General features: G+C 60.9%; 7 protein-coding genes across 7 annotated transcripts; 4 read left to right on the top strand and 3 right to left on the bottom strand.

Annotated features, from left to right (window-relative positions):
- Positions 1–5: 5 nt before the first annotated feature.
- MVES1_001360 (uncharacterized protein) lies at positions 6–6,023 on the top strand (the record flags this gene model as incomplete). Its single annotated transcript, XM_056206208.1, has 1 exon — positions 6–6,023. One exon carries the CDS (start codon positions 6–8, stop codon positions 6,021–6,023), a length of 6,018 nt encoding a protein of 2,005 aa, XP_056062183.1.
- Positions 6,024–6,188: 165 nt separating this feature from the next.
- On the bottom strand, positions 6,189–7,373 carry MVES1_001359 (uncharacterized protein; the record flags this gene model as incomplete). The annotated part of the gene is made up of 1 exon (XM_056206207.1): positions 6,189–7,373. The coding sequence occupies one exon, from the start codon at positions 7,371–7,373 to the stop codon at positions 6,189–6,191; it is 1,185 nt and encodes a 394-aa protein (XP_056062182.1).
- Positions 7,374–7,436: 63 nt separating this feature from the next.
- On the top strand, positions 7,437–8,839 carry MVES1_001358 (uncharacterized protein; the record flags this gene model as incomplete). The annotated part of the gene is made up of 2 exons (XM_056206206.1): positions 7,437–7,767; positions 7,794–8,839. 2 exons carry the CDS (start codon positions 7,437–7,439, stop codon positions 8,837–8,839), a joined length of 1,377 nt encoding a protein of 458 aa, XP_056062181.1.
- Positions 8,840–8,846: 7 nt separating this feature from the next.
- Positions 8,847–10,376, bottom strand: ALG8 (dolichyl-P-Glc:Glc1Man9GlcNAc2-PP-dolichol alpha-1,3-glucosyltransferase; the record flags this gene model as incomplete). The annotated part of the gene is made up of 1 exon (XM_056206205.1): positions 8,847–10,376. One exon carries the CDS (start codon positions 10,374–10,376, stop codon positions 8,847–8,849), a length of 1,530 nt encoding a protein of 509 aa, XP_056062180.1.
- A 60-nt stretch (positions 10,377–10,436) lies between these two features.
- On the top strand, positions 10,437–10,967 carry SGT1 (Cochaperone protein; the record flags this gene model as incomplete). Its single annotated transcript, XM_056206204.1, has 1 exon — positions 10,437–10,967. The coding sequence occupies one exon, from the start codon at positions 10,437–10,439 to the stop codon at positions 10,965–10,967; it is 531 nt and encodes a 176-aa protein (XP_056062179.1).
- Positions 10,968–10,994: 27 nt separating this feature from the next.
- Positions 10,995–14,048, bottom strand: ACO2 (aconitate hydratase; the record flags this gene model as incomplete). The annotated part of the gene is made up of 1 exon (XM_056206203.1): positions 10,995–14,048. The coding sequence occupies one exon, from the start codon at positions 14,046–14,048 to the stop codon at positions 10,995–10,997; it is 3,054 nt and encodes a 1,017-aa protein (XP_056062178.1).
- An 82-nt stretch (positions 14,049–14,130) lies between these two features.
- On the top strand, positions 14,131–18,900 carry MVES1_001354 (uncharacterized protein; the record flags this gene model as incomplete). Its single annotated transcript, XM_056206202.1, has 1 exon — positions 14,131–18,900. One exon carries the CDS (start codon positions 14,131–14,133, stop codon positions 18,898–18,900), a length of 4,770 nt encoding a protein of 1,589 aa, XP_056062177.1.
- Between the last annotated feature and the right edge of the window lie 76 nt (positions 18,901–18,976).

The raw sequence follows: 18,976 nt of genomic DNA, 5'->3' as shown, positions 1-18,976 counted from the left end.
CGTGCATGCCACGGACGGTCTCAAAGACATTCCTCATCTTTGAGCATCGCGACGGCGACTGCGGATCGAGCTCTACCATGCCGATCTCTAGTGCGCTAAAGTTTGGCAGAGGCAAGAAAGCCGCCGATGTGCCCAAGCCAGACGGACCCACCAAGACAAAGTCTGAGTTAGTTTCAGCCAAGGACGAGGCTGCGCGGCTGAAGAAGGAGCTAACGTCTGCGAAGAGCAAGTTTGGTTTGACGGCTGGGGGGAACAGCAAAGCAGAGTCCATTGCGTCGGAGACCAAGGCGGTGGGCACTGCCGAGGAACTGGGACTGCCAGGGCATGCACGCTCGCAGTCTATGGATATGCGCCGACGTCTGCGCATGCCGAGTAGCATGTCGCTGGGCAAGACGGGCGGCTTTAGTCCTTTCCGCCGCGTACGTTCCAGGCACGACCTGAAGACGAATGCATCTAGCACGAGCGAGCTTGTTTCGGGCAAGGATACATCGACAACCAAGGGCAAGGCGCCGGAAGAGCCTGTGCCACCGATCCCTGCAGCATTTGCTGGCGAAGCAAAAAGCACGGGGCCTGGTACAGTGCCAGACTTGGCCACGAGTATGCAGGGCAAGCCTGTGATACTTTTGCCGAGCTCGGCAGGCGCGTCGGCGGTGGCCGTGCCGGCAAGCGTGCCCGTGGCATCAACCACTGCGACTGCCGTTCCTAGCTATATCCCCACACCTATTGCTGTTCCGTCGATCGTCACGAGTCCTGCGGATAGCACTACTGCTCCCATTTCCGGCGCACTCACGTCGCTGCAGAGCGCGCCGAGCAGCGAGGCCGCGCCCATTGCTGCATCTACAACCAACACTCTTTCGTACTTGCAAGTGACACGTCCTGCAAGCACACCTATTGCTTCCACGCAGGAGCCATCACTGGGCGCCAGTGACGCTGATCAATCCATAGCGACCATCGTGGAGCGTCCCACCACTCCACCACCCACCCAGATGCCCCAACCAAGTGCCGAGGCCGAGGCTGTTGAAGCCAAAACTAGCACGCCGCTGTCGGCCACGCCGATTGCAGCGCAGACTGGGCGTGCACAGCGAACCAAGGGTGGCATTCGCTTCGTCGATACTGCCGATGACAATTCGGAGGACGATGAGGATTCCGCGTCCGAATACGGCCCTTCTGATAGCCATTCTGGGGCCGACACGCACGAATCAGGGCTCACGATGCCGATGCACGACGCTCGAGAGTTCCAGAATGGCTCGATTGCGCATGGCGCGACTCCTGCTGCGAGGGAACTGAGCGGACATACGAGCTTGCAGCAGCCAGAATCGGAGCAGAAACGCGCGTCGTTTTTGGGTGGTATTGGCGCTTTGGCTACTGCAGGCATGTCGATGCTGTACCCCAGCAAGCAAGAAAAAGCAATGCCGCAGCCGGAGGTGCCGCTCAAAGAGCCACGCAAGGTGACCAAGGCACCAGTGCTTGATTTTGAGCCGACTACAGAGAAGCCATGGAGCTATATTGCACCTGCAGCCGACGCTAGCACGTTTCCTGCGGCACAGCGTAAAAGCGCTGCGATTGGCCAGGTTCCTCCTGTTCCTGCAAAGGATGCACAGCGTACTGCTAGCGGCAATGCTACCAACAAGGCTGCCGAAATGATTGCAGACGATGCAAATGACGCTGCAGCGACTGCCGAAAGGACTACAGACGGTGCAAATGACTCTGCAGCGATTGCAAAAGAGACTACAGACGGTGCAAATGACTCTGTACCGACTGCGTTCGCCGAAAGGGCTACAGACGCTGCAAATGACTCTGTACCGACTGCGTTCGCCGAAAGGACTACAGACGGTGCAAATGACTCTGCAGCGATTGCAAAAGAGACTACAGACGGTGCAAATGACTCTGTACCGACTCGTTCGCCACAACACGCAAACTTACACGCGTTCGCCGAAAGGGCTACAGACGCTGCAAATGACTCTGTACCGACTGCGTTCGCCGAAAGGACTACAGACGGTGCAAATGACTCTGCAGCGATTGCAAAAGAGACTACAGACGGTGCAAATGACTCTGTACCGACTGCGTTCGCCGAAAGGACTACAGACGGTGCAAATGACTCTGCAGCGACTGCGTTCGCCGAAAGGGCTACAGACGGTGCAATTGACGCTGCAAATGACTCTACAGCGACTGGAAAAGGCACTACCGCCGACATCCCCACAGATCGATCTGCAGCGAATGAAAAAGGCAGTAATGCTGACTTGGTCGCTAGCGACGCCGCTGCAGCAATTGGCACGTCCGACATTGCAGCACAGCCCACTGTACGTGGAACGACGCATGCTCCTGAGCCTTTACTCCGTGCAAGTGAACCCACCGCGCCATTGCAGTTTACAAACGAGTCGACAAGCGCAAGTGAAGCGAATGCGGCAGCGACACTAGTGGCCACCATGGGCACAGAAGCCTCGCCCATCACGCAAGTGACGCGCGGCGACGACACCGAGCATGCCACGGCGGAAAAGACGCGCGAGACAGTGTCTGCTGCACAACCCAGCGCTGCAATGTTTGTGCCCGAGCTTGTTGTGGCGCCGATCTCTGCACCTGTTGAGCCTGCTATGCCGCTGCGCTCAGCGCATGTACTGCCGAGCACGGCGTCGCTTGCTGTGCTCCCAACGACTCCTCTTGCCGAGGCTGTAGCACAGCCCACGACTCCCAACAGTGCCGTCTACGTGGACTATTTGCAAAACCAGGGCAATTCTTCCCTTGCGCGTCTTGGCCGTCCGTTGCGCCCCACCTCGGAGGTGTATGTGGCACAGCCAGTCTATGCAGGATCTCCGCCGCACTCGGCAGGTTCCGCGCCAAGCGCTGCTGTACCGTCGCCGATGAAACCCATGGCTTCTTTAGCGCGCACTGGCGCTGCTGTCCCGGTGCACGCGGCTGGCCCCGATCCTGGCTACTCTGCCGTGCCGCTCTTCCAGCAAACGGCCGCGCAAAAAGCGAGCCAGGAGCTGCATTCTTCTGTGCATCGCGATAATGAAATGGTGCTCGAGGCGCAAGGCGGACAAAAAGAGCACCACTTGCGCGACAAGATGCATGCCGCCGAGCAAGAGCTTGTCCAGCCCGAGCTTGGCATGCCGAAAGAGCACCACTTGCACGACAAGATGCACCACCTGCACGACAGGATGCATGCCGCCGAGCAAGAGCTTGTCCAGCCCGCGCTCGGCATGCCGCTGGATACGCAACCACCCACGCAGTCACTCAGATCGTCCGCTGAAGTCATGGATGGATCGCCCGACGCCAGCCGCCACCAGTCCAGCAAAAGCAAGCGCCCGCCTGAATCGCACAAGGACAATATCTTCTCACACATGTTTAGTCGCCACGGCAAGAAACACTCGAATGCAGGTACGGAAGAGTCCGAGTATGTGGCAGATACACCGAAAGAGTCGCACTCTCGCGCGTCTGCTTTGCTCAGTGGGATGTCCATGCGCGACGCGACACGTACGCCGAAATATGCTGGACGCCCCAAGGTGCAAGGCTCGCCGTTGCCGGACGAGCCTATTATGCCGCCTGTGCCGCATGCGCCGTCGATGAAGGAGCTGCAAGGGCCCAAGGTGCCGCTTGTGCCCAGCGTACACACGCCGAAACGCGGCAAGAGCCAAGAGCCGGGCGGGCATCTGCCTGTGCCTCTTTTGCAAGCACCTGCCGCCGCGTCATCCAACACGTTTGCGCCTGCTCCCACGGCCCTCGTCGAGCAAGACGCCACAGCCTACTCGCTCCCCGACGCGAGCCCTCAAGAGCTGTATCCCTCCGTCTCGGGCCCGGCCCACGAGCCCGAGCGCATCTGGGTAGAGCGCCCCGCCCACGAGCGACCGCTTATCATGGAGCAAGTGGTCCCTCCCCAGCCAGAGCTTGTGCGCACGCCAGAGCCTGTCATGGAGCAAGTTCCTGTTCAAATGCCGCGCTACATTACTCCCGAAACAGAAACACTCACCGCCCCCCTACCCCAGCAGCGCTATGCGCGCCAACTCGACGCCGTATCGCAGCCCGAGACGCAGCAGCTGCCGTCTGCGCCGCAGCCCATGACGGTATACTTGCCGCCTCCCGCGCCGCCGAAACAGGAAGAGCGCCGCGATGCATACCCCCGCTTCTTGCACACCGTCCCTGAAAGCGAGGAGCAAAGCGCGCCTGGGCCCGACGAGGAGATTGACGATGTCCACTTTGCCGACGCCGAAGACGGCGCTGCGCCCTCCTCTCTCGCCCACATGCTCCGTGGAAGTGCTGCGTACGATCCCCATTCGATCGTGCAGTTTATGCAGGCGATGGACGAGCCGGATTATGGGCGCGCCGTGTCGCGCGCCTCGGCACTTGGGATCCCCATGGACCAAATTCCCTCCAACATTCCCGAGCGGTCCGAGTATGAGGACCGCGTTTTTGTATGGGACGCCCAAGGATGGCTGCGCGAGCGACAATACACCGACGATTACCGCCAGGGCGACTTGCAGTCGTTCCTCAAAGCGCGCCGCCAAAACGTGCCCAACTTTGCATGGAGGTCGCCGCAGGACATGGCCGAGGCGCAGCGTCCTCCAGTGCCGCCCAAGGACGAGGGCACAGAGCAGCTCCCTTCGCGTGCATCGCAAAGCTCGCTGCAGTCCGCACGCCTCTCGCGCTCCAACTCGTTGCTGGACACGTTCCTGCAGTCGGACCTGGACTTTGATACACACCTCCTTGATCTGAACGAGCTCGAGCAGGTCCACAAGAGCAAAGCCACGCCGAAAGCGCGCCTGCAGCCGAGCGAGCGCCAGCTTGCAATGGAGCCGCAGCTCGCGTACGAGAGCCGCGCGTTGGAGCAGGAGCTTGCACAAGACCACGCAGAACTCGCGCCGCAGGCTGTGCAGGAATCTACGCCGACGTACGCCGATACGCAGGAGAACTACGTACCGTACGATGAATTTGGCGGCGCGCGCCCCGACTATGAGCTGGGCGAGCACACGGCAAAGGCCACGCACGCGCAGGAGCAGGGACAAGTGCCGTCGCGCACCTATGCTCGGCAGCAGCACGAGGCGCCTGCTCAGAAACGTGCGCACGAGCCTGCGTACGATGGGTTTGCGCAGCCGCAGGGGTACGATGCCTATGCACAGCGGCACAATTACGAGGCGTACCAGCAGCCGTATGCACAGCCGTATGCACAGCAGTCTTTTGATGCGCACGGCAGGGCAGGGGCTGAACCGTCCATGTCTCCGCCAAACATTGCAGAGTCGCTTTCGATTGCGCCTCTGCATAAGCGCGGTTTGCAGCAAGGACAGGGCCAGGACCAAGGGCAGTACCAAGGCCAGGGCCAGTACGGTCAAGGGCAGTACGGCCAAGGCCAAGGGCAGTACCCAGGCCAGGGCCAGTACAGCCAGGGCCAGTACAGTCAAGGGCAATACAGTCAAGCGCAGGGCCAGTACGAGCAGCCCGGGTACGGATCCGAGTACGGACAGTACGGACAGTATGCACAACAGCCTCAAGCACAGCAGTACGGACAGTATGCACAACAGCCGCAGGCACAGCAGTACGGACAGTATGCACAACAGCCGCAGGCACAACAGTACGGACATTATGCCCACCCTGGGCAACATGCCCAGCATCCCCACACCCAGCATCCCCACACCCAGCATCCCCACACCCAGCATCCCCACACCCAGCATCCCTACGCGCAGCAGTATTCTCACCCCTATGCAGACGAGCCGCCACGCTCGCCGATGCAATCTGCGCCGCTGCAATCTGCGCCGTATGCCCACGGCGCGTATCCTGCGCCGAAATCGCTTCCTGCATCGCCTTCGGACAGTTATGCACGCAGCGCAGGCAGCTACGGCTACGCCGGCAAGCGCCCCGAGATGCGAGCGCCGAGTGCCCAAAGCACTGGGCAATCATTGTCTGCGCCCAGCTTCCAGCCCCAGCCACGCACACAGCCGCGGAGGCAGACCAAGCAAGCCAAGCAGGCCAAACCTTCAGCACGCGGCTGGGCGGCATTGCTCAACAACGACCCTCTTTCTGCGGCCAAGTAGCCTTGCCGAGCCATGGCCCCTTCCATCTAGTTTCGAGTTATTTAGCGATAATTTATTGAGTCGTCATTTGTCCGGCAGGCACAGCAACGCACTGGCTGTTTCCGCTGCTTTGCCAAGTGGACCATTGCACCTCGAGTCCAAAGCATCCTTGCGACGCTCACTGCCCTATACTAGCACCTCCCCCGCCTCCCACGACCCTGCGCCTTGCCTACATATCTTCTCCAGCAGCTGAAACCGCTCCGTGGCACTGTGCCGGCGCAGATGCGCGTCTTGCGCTTCCGCGAAGCGCAGCGCGGCATGCCCTGCCGGCCCATGCGGACGGGTTGTGGGATCGCGCACGGCGTCCAGAAACATGCCCGTGATCCGATCGTCGCGCGCAAAGGCATACAGCGGCAGCGGCGCACGCGTCCCGCGCACGAGATCCCACAATGCAAGGAGCACGAGATCCGACGCGGCGTTTGCAATATAGTCGTCCATGGTAGCGATAACAAGGTGCTCTGTACGGCACCGTGTACGGAGGTTGTGCGTAAGGAAATACGATACAGTGTCGCGAGCAGCCGCGGTCGGTTGTGGCAGCAAAGCGCCCTGTGTGGCATAAAAGCAAGCATGCAGTTCGCGCTCAACCGCCTTGACATTCTTTTCGATCCACGCGATGCCCTGGGACATGACGAGGATTTGGAGGTAAGATGCGAGGAGTCCCGTTTGCTCCTTATCGAGGCTGTGGTCGATGGCAAGCTTGAGGTTCGTGCGCACCTTGTGCAGCGCCGCTTGCTGTGCATTGTCGAGCGGTCGGTCCTCGGGCAGGTGATTCACAAAGCGCGACATGGAGCCCGCCAAAAAGAGACTCATGCGCTCGTACCGCGGCCCGAGGCTGATGGCGTGCTCCAGCGGCGTCCGTTTCTCACGCACATCATCGCTTCCGCCAAGCAGCAGCACAAACTCTTTATCGCGGATCGCCATTATCGTGTCCAAGTCCATTTTATCGATCGCGGCGTACACATCGTGCACGGCATACGTTTTGGCACGCTGAACCAAAACTGGGCGCACTGTTTCTGCGCGTGGCGCCTCGCTCGGCACATGCTCCGCGGGCGCCGCACGCCTGTCTCTTTCGCGCGGCGCGGCGCAGCCACGGCGCACAAAGTCGGCAAGTGCCCAGTAGCCGCGGTTTGTATCGCTCTTCTCGTTCAAGAGGCACGGATCGAGTTGGTAGGACAGTTCCATCTCAGTCAGTGCCGCACGCACACAGCCAGCGACGCTTGTGCCGATACTCGTGTCCGGAAAGAGGTGCTGCAGGCACGCATCGGAGATTGCAGGGAATATAGGGGGCCGATGCGCCCCGTCTTCCTGCATGGCGAGTGGCCAACATGTGGAGGCAGGGCCTGCGCGGGCGCGGAGTGGAGGCGTTTGCCGAGCATGGACGATGCGCCGATTCTGGAACGTGCCGCGCTCTCGCTTGCGGGCCATGCGCTCCCATCCACGCGTGCACTGGCCAAGACACTTGCACAGTTTGCCGTGCTGCACAAACTAGATGTAGCTAACATGCAGTCTTCGCCCGATGCGCCGCAGGGCCTGCAGAACTTGCAGTGGCTTGTCCGTGCATGTGCGCTGAGCAACAAGCACGCCAAGACCAGCGGCGACAGACCACTTGCAGCGCGGCTTACATGGCTCAATCTTGCTCACAACACTGCGTTTGGCACTGACGTGGACGCTACAGAAGGCCTCGACTTGCTCACGGCGCTGCACGGTACGTTGCGCCCACACTCACGCCAGTCCTCAACATTTCCCACTGCGCCTTGCGTACGTGGCCGGCCGGCATTGCGGCCATGGCATCCCTGAAAGCGCTTGTTTTATCGCACAATGCCCTGCAAGCGCTACCGCCCGTATTTCCCCACCTCGCCGAACTCAATACCCTGGTCCTCTCCAACAATCAGCTCCGTGCCCTTCCGCCAAGCTTGCCGGCATCACTACCTGCGCTGAAGAAGGTAAGCATCAGCCACAATGCACTGGAGGATGGAAGTGCACTCCCTGATTTCAGCGTGTGCCGGCACTTGCGCGAAGTGCGCATGGCAGGCAATAGCAAGCTTGGCAGCGTGCCGCGGCATATCCTGCGCTGGGGCCGTGGCATAGACGGCCGCGGCCCTGGGCTAGCGCTACTTGACGTGGGCGATTGCGGCCTGGCGACGTGGCAGAGCATTGCGCCGCTGCTTGTGCCGGATGCCGACGTGAAAGGGCTAACAAACCTTTGTCTTCAAGGGAATCGCGTCGCGCTACAGGAGGGGTACAAAGAAAAGATGCGCGCAGCGCATCCACGTCTACATATCCTGGACAATGCGCGTCTCGAGATGAAGCAGGAGCATCGAAGCGCGCCGCCAAAGGACACGGGCACGCCGCCAAAGGACACGGGCACGCCGCCAAAGGACACGGGCATGCCGCCCGCCGCGACCAGTGCGCAGAAACGCGCGCTGGACGTGCAGCGCGACGATCCGAAAAAAGTACGCAAGCGGTCTGGCCGCGGCGCCAAAAAGCCACGCAGCGAGGAAGAGACACATGCGCGGGCCACGCCGCGTATGGACGCCGATGCCAACACACGCGCGAAAAAGACGCGGCGCAAAAAGAAGGGCGCGCATGCCGTTGAGCTGGATATGCAGACGGATGTGCCGCAGGCGCCGCAGCGTGCCGCGCGAGCCCCTCCCAGTCCCAGTGCAGAAACAGGGCATGCAACGGGCATTGTAGACGTGATCGATATCCGCCGTGCGGAGCAGAAAGCGCCGCTCGATTTTCTTGCGAAGCGCGATACCGAGTTGGGCGGCTGGTAGCTGCGCCTTACGTCTCTTGCTTCGTCACGTGGAATGCATCGCATAGGTACGCAATGGAAAGCTGTAGCCACACATATACCACGCCCACCGCACAGTACACGCTGGTGGCCAAAAGGGGGAGGAATTCGTAGCGCGCAAGTCCAGCGGCGGCATCGGACGCTGCCAGCAGCGGCCATCCCACATTCGTCGCCACGGCGAGCAAGCATAGACCCCGCATGTACTGCGTCTCGAGAAAATGCAGGATAGCCTGTGCATTACTGGGCATCGGGCGCAGTACACGGCGCAAGACAATGTGGCGGACCACGACGAACCAAATCGCCGCGTATCCGAGCTTGACTGGCGTCTCCAGCGGCGTGTGCAGCAGTGGAAACAAGGACACGATCCCCGCGGCCGACAAGAGTTCCCACGCGCGCGCGTATGCATACGCCGACGGCGCTGCGAGGCTGAGCGGGACGAGCACGAGGAGAATGGCTTTCTCGTGCACGTGCCAGCCAACAGCAAACGCGGTGAGGGCACAAAGCGAGACACAGAGCAGCAGTGCGCGGTATGTCGGTCTTGTCCAGAGCTTTGCCGTGTACACAAGCATGGGCAGTGCCGCGAGCAAAAAACAGGCCGAGGGCTGCACGGAAGGCAGCACGCCAAACACCGTATCGCCTACAATGCCGCGCGACGACGTCACCTGTGCCGCGGCGACTGCCGTGCCTGTAGCGCCGCGCAGCAGGACGCGGTCGAGTGCGGCGTACAGCGCCCACACATTCGGCGCCCAGTATGCGTGCAAGAGGCCGCGATGAAATGGAAACAGGCGCAGATACAGCGCGCTGATCTCGGCGTCGACGGCAAAGGGCAGGATGCTCGCTGCAAACGGCGCGATGGTCGCTGCGCCAAGCATGAGCGTGCGCCGCACGATGCCGCGCAGTGCGCCCTTTGCAGGCCAGAGGTACGCGCGGAAGAGGTACACGGTGAATGCGGGCGCGACGTACAGGTAAATGTGTTTCGTGTTGAGCAGCGAGGCAAACGCAAGCGCACACAAGCACGGCCGCTGTGTACGTGCGGCCCACAGCGCAAAGACAAGCACGCCAAATAGGAGCCCATTGTACTGGAAGTGAATATGGTCTACCATAAATAGTCCCGGGTGCAGCAGCACACTCAGCAGAAGTGCATGCTCGCTCGGCGCGCTCGGCGTGCACTGGGCGTGCAGATGCAGTGCGTATGCAAGCCCCAGTTCCGTGAGCAGGACAGTCGCGCGCAAGTACGCCTTGCACTGCGGAGATGCATAGTCCAGCATATTCAAGCGCACGATGTTCGGATCGATCCATGCCGCGGGCTGCGCAAGCAGCCAGGAGAGGTATGCAAAAAACGGCGGATAGTCCAGCGTCCACGGCGACGTCGTATCTGTGTACCATTCACGCAGCGGCAGGGTATGTGTGACTGCGAGCCAGTTGCGATGCACCTCCATATCCGTGCTGTGGTACGCCGGCGACACGAGCACCTTGGCGAGCGTGCCGAGCGCCACGGCAGATCCGCGCGCCGAGGTCATGAGCAATTTGCGCGCCCTGCGCCCTCCGCGCGTGTGGAGATCGGCCGAGCCTCCACTACCATGGTGCGCTTCGATTGGTACCAGAACGGGACGCATGTGTATGTGACGGTGTACGTAAAGAACGTGGCGGCAGAAGACGTGGAGCTGCGCGCGACTGCGACGGAGGTGCATGTGCACACGCCCGCGCAAGACGTTGCGTTTGCGCCGCTGTACGCCGAGATCGGCGCGGCCACAAGACATGTACGCGCGGCCAACATTGAGATCCAGCTCGCGAAGCGCACGCCGCACGAGCAGTGGCCCAGCCTCACACGCGCGCCTGCACACGCTGCACCACGGACAAGTGCACAGTCCAAGTGGGACGCGATCGCGGACGAGGCCGAGGAAACCGTGCCGGCCGGCACGGATGCAGGGCTAAACGCCTTTTTCCAGAAACTCTACGCGGACGCGGACGACGACACACGCCGCGCAATGATGAAGAGCTTCCAGGAATCGAACGGGACGACGCTGAGCACGAACTGGGCAGAGATCGGCAAGCAGCGGACAGCGACGCGCGCGCCGGCGGGCATGGTGCCAAAAAACTACCAAGACTAGGGACGCTGTGCGGTGCATGGTCTATGGCTACGCGTCCTGCGGCGTGTACGCAGGCCAGCCTTTCGCGGGCGGCGTCAATGTGGGCGGCCGGAGCTCGCGGGGAAAGAGGGTCGAGAGGCGCGTCTGCGCCATGAGACGCGCTCGGCGCTTGGCCAGTGTGCGGCTTCCCGGCGCCTCGCCCTCGGCGCTGGGGCCGCCGGGGAGTAGCCCCCGCGCGGCCAAGTGCTGCTGCTCCTCCACGTTGCGCTTGGTCGGCGCGCTGTATTGGTCGGCGCGCTTGAACAAGGCGCGGTCCGTGCGCTGGAGATCGAGGATGGCTTCGTTGAGGAGCGCGCGTTTGGTGCGCAGCGCGTCGGCGTGTGCTTCGCGCATGCGCAGCGCCCTCAGCTTCCACGCGCGGCGCACGGTTTGGTAGATTTCGTTGCTCTGCGCGCCGCAGCCCAGCGCCTCTTGCAGAGTCGCGGGCGCAAGGTGTTTCTTGCTCTTGGCGGGCGCTGGGGGAAAGATGATTTGGCGCAAGCTCTCGTAGCGGGAATCGTTGGACGGCTGTCCCCCCTCGGGCAGTGCGCGGCGTACGGCGCTGGTGGTGTACGGCCGCGCCTGGAGCTTGCCCGGCGCGCCGCTCGGCGGCATGCTCTTTTTCTGCGCGCGTGCGCGAATCAGGTTCAAAGCGGAGCCTGCGCGGATCCAGTCGAGGTGCGTTTTGCTGAGCGAGTGCGTGGTGCGCAGCTCAAACACCGTCTTCGGCGCGCCGTGTTCAAACTTGGTCACACGCACACGCACCTGCGTCGAGAGATCGGCGCCCGGGCGGAGGAGCTCGGAGAGGTTGAGCGTCTCGACCAGGTCGCCGCTCGCTATTTTCAGGTAGTCGTCTTCGTTTTCAAATAGCAACGTGAGGACGCCTTGCTTGCGCAGGTTGGTCTCGGCAATGCGCGCAATACTGCGCGCAAGCACGAGGTGGCAGCCGTACAGGCGCGGCTGCAGCGCGGCGTGCTCACGCGCCGAGCCTTCGCCGTAGTTGTGGTCTGCAACAAGCATCCATGGCTGGCCGCGCGTGCGCCATCGCTTGGCCATGCCTGGAATGGTATCGAGCGGCTCGTCCGTGTCCGCATAGTCGCGCGTCTCATTCACGTTGCCCGTCTCGTCGTTCGACGCGCCGATCAGCGTGTTTTCCGCGAGGTTGCTCAGATGGCCTTTGTACTTGAGCCAGGGGCCTGCGGCGGAGATGTGGTCTGTGGTGCACTTGCCGCGGATGCGCAATAAGCAGCGCATGGGCGGCAGTTCGTACTTGCCCTGCTGCGTGTCCTGCGCCTTGAACGGGCTGTCAAATGGCTGTAGCACCTCGAGGCGCTCGCTCTGCGGGTCAATCGCGATCGGGACAGAGGGCCGTGGGGCGGGCATGGGCGCAGGGAGGTACGACGTATCGCCCTGGGCGAATCCTGCGCTCGGGAGCTCCTCTGACTTTGGCGGGTCGAAGCGGAAAAGAGTGCCGTCTTCCTTCTGAATGCTGTCCACGATCGGGTTCCAGTCGAGGCGCCCGGAGAATGCGTAGGCAGTCACAATCTCGGGCGCGGCCAAAAAGTTGAGCGTCTTGGCATTCCCGTCGTTGCGCCCGCGAAAGTTGCGGTTGAAGGAGGTGAGGATGACATTGGTCTCGCCTTGGTACTCGGTCCGCTTCCACTGGCCGATGCAGGGGCCGCACGCATTCGCTAACACGCGCGCGCCAGCGCCGGTCAGTGCGGCTTGAATGCCGTCGCGCTCTACCGTGGCACGGACCTGCTCGCTGCCGGGCGTGACGTCGAACGGCGCCTTGACGTGCAGACCCGCCTCGCTCGCCTGGCGCGCAAGATCGGCACACCGGCTCATATCTGCATAGCTGCTGTTTGTGCAGCTGCCAATCAGCGCCGCGGCAAGCTTTTTCGGGAGCGCATCGTTGTCGTCGCGCGCACGCGCGACAAACTGCGAGAGAGGAACGTTGAGATCCGGCGTGAAGGGGCCGTTCAAGCTGGGTTCCAGCTCCGAGAGGTTCACCTCCACGAGCTTGTCGTACTCCGCGCCGCTGTCCGCCTGCAAAAGACCCGCAGCAGCCGCGCGTGCGGCGGCGTTGGCGACCGCGCCGCGGCGCGTCGCAGCGAGGTAGCGCCCCATTGCATCCGTATAGGGGAACGCACTAGTGGTCGCACCGATCTCGGCGCCCATATTCGACATGGTAGCAAGTCCTGTGCACGGAAGGTGCTGCAGCCCATCGCCAAAGTACTCGACAATGTAGCCCGTGCCGCCACGCACGGTGAGCTTGCCAGCGAGGTGGAGAATCACGTCTTTGGTAGAGCACCACGGGTGCAGCTCGCCATGCAGGCGCACGCCCAAAATTCGCGGCGCAGAGAGCTCCCATGGGGTGGCTGTCATGGCGTCGACGGCGTCGGCGCCGCCGACGCCAATGGCCAAGCACCCGAGCCCCGACGCATTTGGCGTGTGCGAATCGGTGCCGAGCATGAGCATACCCGGCGCAGCATAGTTTTCGAGCACGATTTGGTGGATGATCCCGCTGCCAGGGCGCCAGAACTCGATGCCGTATTTCTGGCACGCGGACTCGAGGAAAGCAAACACCTCGTGGTGCTGTGAGAGCGAGCGCTTCAAATCCTCGTCCGCACCCGCGTACGCCCGTATCAAGTGGTCGCAGTGGACACTCGCAGGCACAGCAGCCTCGCGCAGGCCGCACGTCATGAATTGAAGCAGCGCCATTTGCGCAGAGGCGTCCTGCATCGCCAAGCGGTCCACGCGCAGTTTCAAATACCGGTTTCCGCGCACCGCGGCAGCGTCTGCACCAGCACCAGCCAGATCTTCCTGGGGGTTGATGAGGTGCGTGTACAGAATCTTTTCCGCGAGCGTCAAGGGGCGGTCGCCGAGCAATTCGCGCACAGTGCCGAGCTGCTCGACAAGCACATCGTAGCGCGGCATGCGCGAGGGATGCACCTCGAAATCGTGTGCATGCGATGCAAACCGCGCCGCCGCACTCGTGTGCAGCCATGCGCGCGGCGTGCGCAGACGCCGCGCTCCCAAACGTCCTACACAAACGACCATGGAAAAAGGACAAGTGCGCGAGCGCACCTGATACATATTCACGTGACGTATTGCAAAATGCGCGGCGAGCGCAGGCGCCGGTATGGACAGTGCGACGTGGGTGCCGAGCTTAGATTTGCATTTGTGGCGTGAGGGCCGTACGGCTGCGAGCGAGCTGCTTCTTGACTCGGGCGTGTACACGGCATGTGCAGGTGCAGCGGGCTGGATATGCGACTCGACCGAGGGCTGGGGTCCCATGTCGCCCGTACGCGACTTTGATCTCACGCCGTGCTTCCAGGCAGTGATGCTCTGGATTATTCCATGCCTTGGTTTTGTACTTTATGGACTACATGCACTGCAGGTGCTTAAGCACATGCCTGTTTTGCAGCGCAGCGACAGCTCGCTGCACTTGTTGCACGAGAAGGACGGCATTGCGGTCGTAATCACGATTCTCTCTGTCTGCCAGGTCCCTGTGATGCTGGGTCTGCGCAGCCACTTGCAAGGCAGTGCATTGATGCTTGTATCCAATCTCCAAGTTGTGGCTTCATTGGTAGAGACGGTTGCGTACGCATGTGCGCTCTTGCTGCAGCACGCAAGTCATTTGCGTGCGCGCCACAGTTGCGATGCCGTGGTCCTTTTTTGGCTTTTGCAGATGATCACGGGCCCCATACAAGTGCGCACGATGATCCAACTTGCCCCGAAGAACACCGCCGTGCAGCTTGGCCTTATCGTGCCCTTTTTCCTGCGCCTGGTCCTGATTGCGTTCGACTTGGTCATGGAGTGCAACGGAATCGAGGGCGGCGAGCGCGAGATTGCGCTGCAGGAGGGCGATGAAGATGTGATGTACGTGGACAGCGAAGAGCCCGTCGAGGTGGACGAGCCTGCCGCGAGCTATAATGACATGGGCGAATCGCCACTCGTGAACGCTAGCCTTTTTAGCCGCCTCTCTTTCTCCTGGATGCAGCCGATGATGTCGCTCGGCTCGAAGCGCAGCCTCTTGGAAACAGACATGTGGGCACTCCCGGCCAACGACGACACCGAGTCGCTTGGCGATAAGTTCCAACAGAACTGGGCGCGCCAAACAGAGCGCATTACCGAGCGCGGCGAGCCATTGCACAACACGCAGCGCAGGCGATTCTGGAACACACTCCTTGCTTCCTACGGCACACCTTTTTTGGTTGCAGCCGTGTATAAACTTGTCCAAGACTCGCTCGCTTTTGTCCAGCCCCAGATTCTAAAGAGTCTTCTTGCATTTGTGCAAAACTGGGAAAGACACCGCGACGATCCTGCACAGCACGGCACCGTACTGCGTGGCTACGTGCTTGCTATGCTGCTCTTCTTGACCTCACTCATCCAAATGGTATGTCTGCACCAGTACTTCCAGTTGGTGAGCGTGGCGGGCATGCGTGCAAGGGCTGGCGTTGTGAGCTCCATCTTTCGCAAATCGCTGCGCCTCTCGAACGAAGCGCGTGGCAAAAGCGCGAGTGGCGATATTGTCAACTTGATGAGTGTCGACGCGAATCGCTTGCCCGACTTTATCATGTACGCACACATCACCTGGTCCGGCGTATTCCAAATTACCATTGCTTTTATTTCGCTCTACAGGCTGCTGGGCTGGACTGCGTTTGTCGGTGTCGCCATCATGGCTGTCTCGCTGCCGTTCAACGCCGTACTGGCCACGTATTTGCGCTCGCTCAGTGCGGACCAAATGAAGGTCAAGGACCGACGCACCCAGATCATGAACGAGATCATCATCAACATCAAGTCGATCAAGCTCTTCTCGTGGGAGTCTGCTTTCTACGAGCGCATGGCCAGCGTACGCAACGGCGAAGAGCTGCCCCTCTTGCGCCGGATTGGTATCGCCTCGGCGGGCTTCAACTTTTTCTGGCAGGCGATCCCATTTTTCGTCTCACTGGGCACGTTTGTTGCATTTTCTTTCACGAGCGACACCCCGCTCACCGCCGACATTGTATTCCCTGCGCTTTCGCTGTACCAGCTGCTCAACTTTCCCATGTCCATGCTTGCGGGTGTCTTTTCCATGTTTTTGCAAACGCAGATCAGTGCGACGCGCCTGGGCGACTTTTTCGACGCAGAGGAGCTCGATCCAAACGCACGCGTGCACATTTCCATTCCCGACGCATCCGAACGTCCGCCGACTGCCTCGCACGTTCCCGACCACGCCGTCTCGCTGCACCAAGCCTCTTTCCGCTGGACGCACGACCAGCCGAGCGCTACACTCAAAGAGCTCACCATCGCATTTAAGCGTGGTGAGCTCACCGCTGTGCTCGGCAGAGTCGGCGCGGGCAAGTCGTCGCTTCTCGCGGCCATTCTCGGCGAGATGATCCGCGACGGGGGCAAAGAGACGGTCTACGGCGAGATCAGCTACTTTTCACAGGGCGGATGGTGCATGGGTGCGACGGTCCGCGACAATATCTTGTTTGAGCGCGAGTACGACGAAGCGCTGTACAAGCGTGTACTGTATGCATGTGCACTTGAGCCCGACATTGCCCTGCTTCCCGACGGCGACCGCACCGAGATTGGAGAGCGCGGCGTGAGTTTGAGCGGCGGTCAGCGAGCGCGTGTTGCTCTGGCGCGTGCATGCTATGCCGCGGCGGATATTTACCTGCTTGACGATCCGCTCGCCGCGGTAGATGCACATGTCGGCGCACACATTTGGAAGCATGTCATCGGACCCACCGGCATTCTCCAAGGGCGCACACGTATCCTGACCACCAATGCCGTCTCCTTCTTGTCTGCGTGCGATCATATCGTCACACTGCGCGACGGCGCTCTGCTCCCAGAGCGCGGCTCGTTTGCCGAGATTATGGCCATGCGCGGCGATGTGTACAAGCTTATCACTGGCCTTGGACGCCAGGGCGACAAGGAACGGAGTGGCTCGGCAACGCCCATCGAGAGTGCCGAGGCGGAGACTGTGCCGCTGCGCCGTCCGCGCGAGCTCTCGAAAGCAGAGATCAAGCTCGACACCCTCCGCCAGCTGCGCGAGTCGAGTGTCCCGAAGGAAAACAAGGCGACGGGCTCCGTGTCGTGGGCCGTTTACAAAGACTATATCAAAAGCGCCGGTGTCAGCGGCGTTGTGCTCTTCTTTGTCGCCCAGGGCGCGACGCAAATGTTTTCGCTTTCGCGCGATATCGTGCTCAAGCAGTGGAGTGCTGCCAACGAGCGCCACGGCGACGTTCCTGACCCGCACATTACCCATGTGTACCTCTCTCTGTACACACTTGTTGGCTTTTTCAGCTCGTTGGGCTACTGCGTTGCCCCCTTTATCCTCTACACAATCTTGGCCATCAACACGGCCAAGTTCTTTCACGACGGCCTATTTCACGCGGTTATGCACTACCCTTTGCAGTGGTTTGAGACCACACCCACCGGCCGCTTGCTCAACCTCTTCAGCCGCGATGTGAGCGTCGTCGACGAAGTGCTTCCGCGCGTGATTCAAGGCATGGTGCGCAGCTCGTTTGTCGTCGTGAGCGTGGTGTGTGTAGTATGCTACTCTGTCCCCAGTTTCCTCGTGCTTCTGCTGCCGCTGGTGATGCTGTATCGCGCCGTGATGATTTACTACCTCGCATCGAGCCGCGAGCTAAAGCGCCTTGACGCCATCAGCAAGTCGCCCGTCTTTACCTGGTTCCAAGAGTCGCTCAACGGCCTCTCCACAATTCGCGCGTATGCACAGACCAATGCATTCACTGACTCGTTCGAGGCGCGTGTCGACCGAAACCAGATGTGCTACTTGCCTGCCTTTACGTGCAATCGCTGGCTTGCGATACGAATCGAGTTTCTCGGCTCGATTGTCATCTTTTTTGCGAGTACGATGGCAGTACGCATGGTCACGACTTCGGGCAGGATGAGCGCTGGGCTCATGGGCCTGATGCTGTCGCAGGCGCTGAGCACGACGCAGGCGCTCAATTGGGCCGTGCGGTCAATTTCTGAGGTCGAGCAGAATGTCGTGAGCGTCGAGCGGATCATTTCCTACATGCACCTCCCCGAAGAAGCACCCTACCAACTCCCGGACACGGCGCCGCCGCCGCCATGGCCCAAGCACGGCACGATTGAATTTTGCGAGTATGCGACGCGCTACCGCCCGGATTTGCCCCTCGTGCTGAACAAGCTGTCGTTCACGATCAACGCGGGCGAGCGCGTCGGAGTGGTGGGCAGGACCGGCGCAGGAAAGTCGACGCTTACCCTTGCGCTCTTCCGCATTGTCGAGTCTGTCCAGGGCTCGATTATGATTGACGGGGTGGATATTGCCAGTATGGGCTTGCACGATCTGCGCAAGTCGATGGCCATCATTCCGCAGGATCCGCAGCTGTGGCAAGGGACACTGCGCCAGAACTTGGACCCAATGGAGCATTACTCGGACGCGGCGCTGCAAGAAGCGCTGGTGGAGTCGCGTCTCCAGGGCCTGCTTACCGATCCGCTTGGTCTCGATCAACCCGTCACAGAGTCGGGCTCGAATTTCTCGAGTGGGCAGCGCCAGCTGATCTGTATTGCGCGTGCGCTTGTGCGCCACAGCAAGATCCTTGTTTTGGATGAGGCGACGAGTAGCATCGATCTCGAGACGGACGAGCTTGTGCAGACACTCGTGCGTGAAAAGTTTAAAGGGACGACAATTACGATTGCGCACCGTCTGAATACAATCCTCGATTCGGATCGCGTGCTGGTGCTGAAGGATGGGTCGTTGTGCGAGTATGATACGCCGGCGAATCTCTTGCGCGATCCACAGTCGCAGTTCTACTCGATGGCTATTGAGGCTGGGCTTGCGGATGCAATGGAAGAAGGGAGAAGCAATGATAAGGCAGGTATTGAAATGATTGACGCCAACGCCAACGCCGACACTACGAACAAGCTCCGCTAAACTTGACACAATACAAGTTGCAACACATGTAGCGGCGCCATGCTCCCCTACCAACCCTATTCAATGCAGTAGGATA

The sequence above is a fragment of the Malassezia vespertilionis genome, chromosome 2, assembly GCF_029542925.1.
Source record: "Malassezia vespertilionis chromosome 2, complete sequence".
NCBI lineage: Eukaryota > Fungi > Basidiomycota > Malasseziomycetes > Malasseziales > Malasseziaceae > Malassezia > Malassezia vespertilionis.
This window is presented reverse-complemented; position numbering and strand designations above follow the sequence as displayed.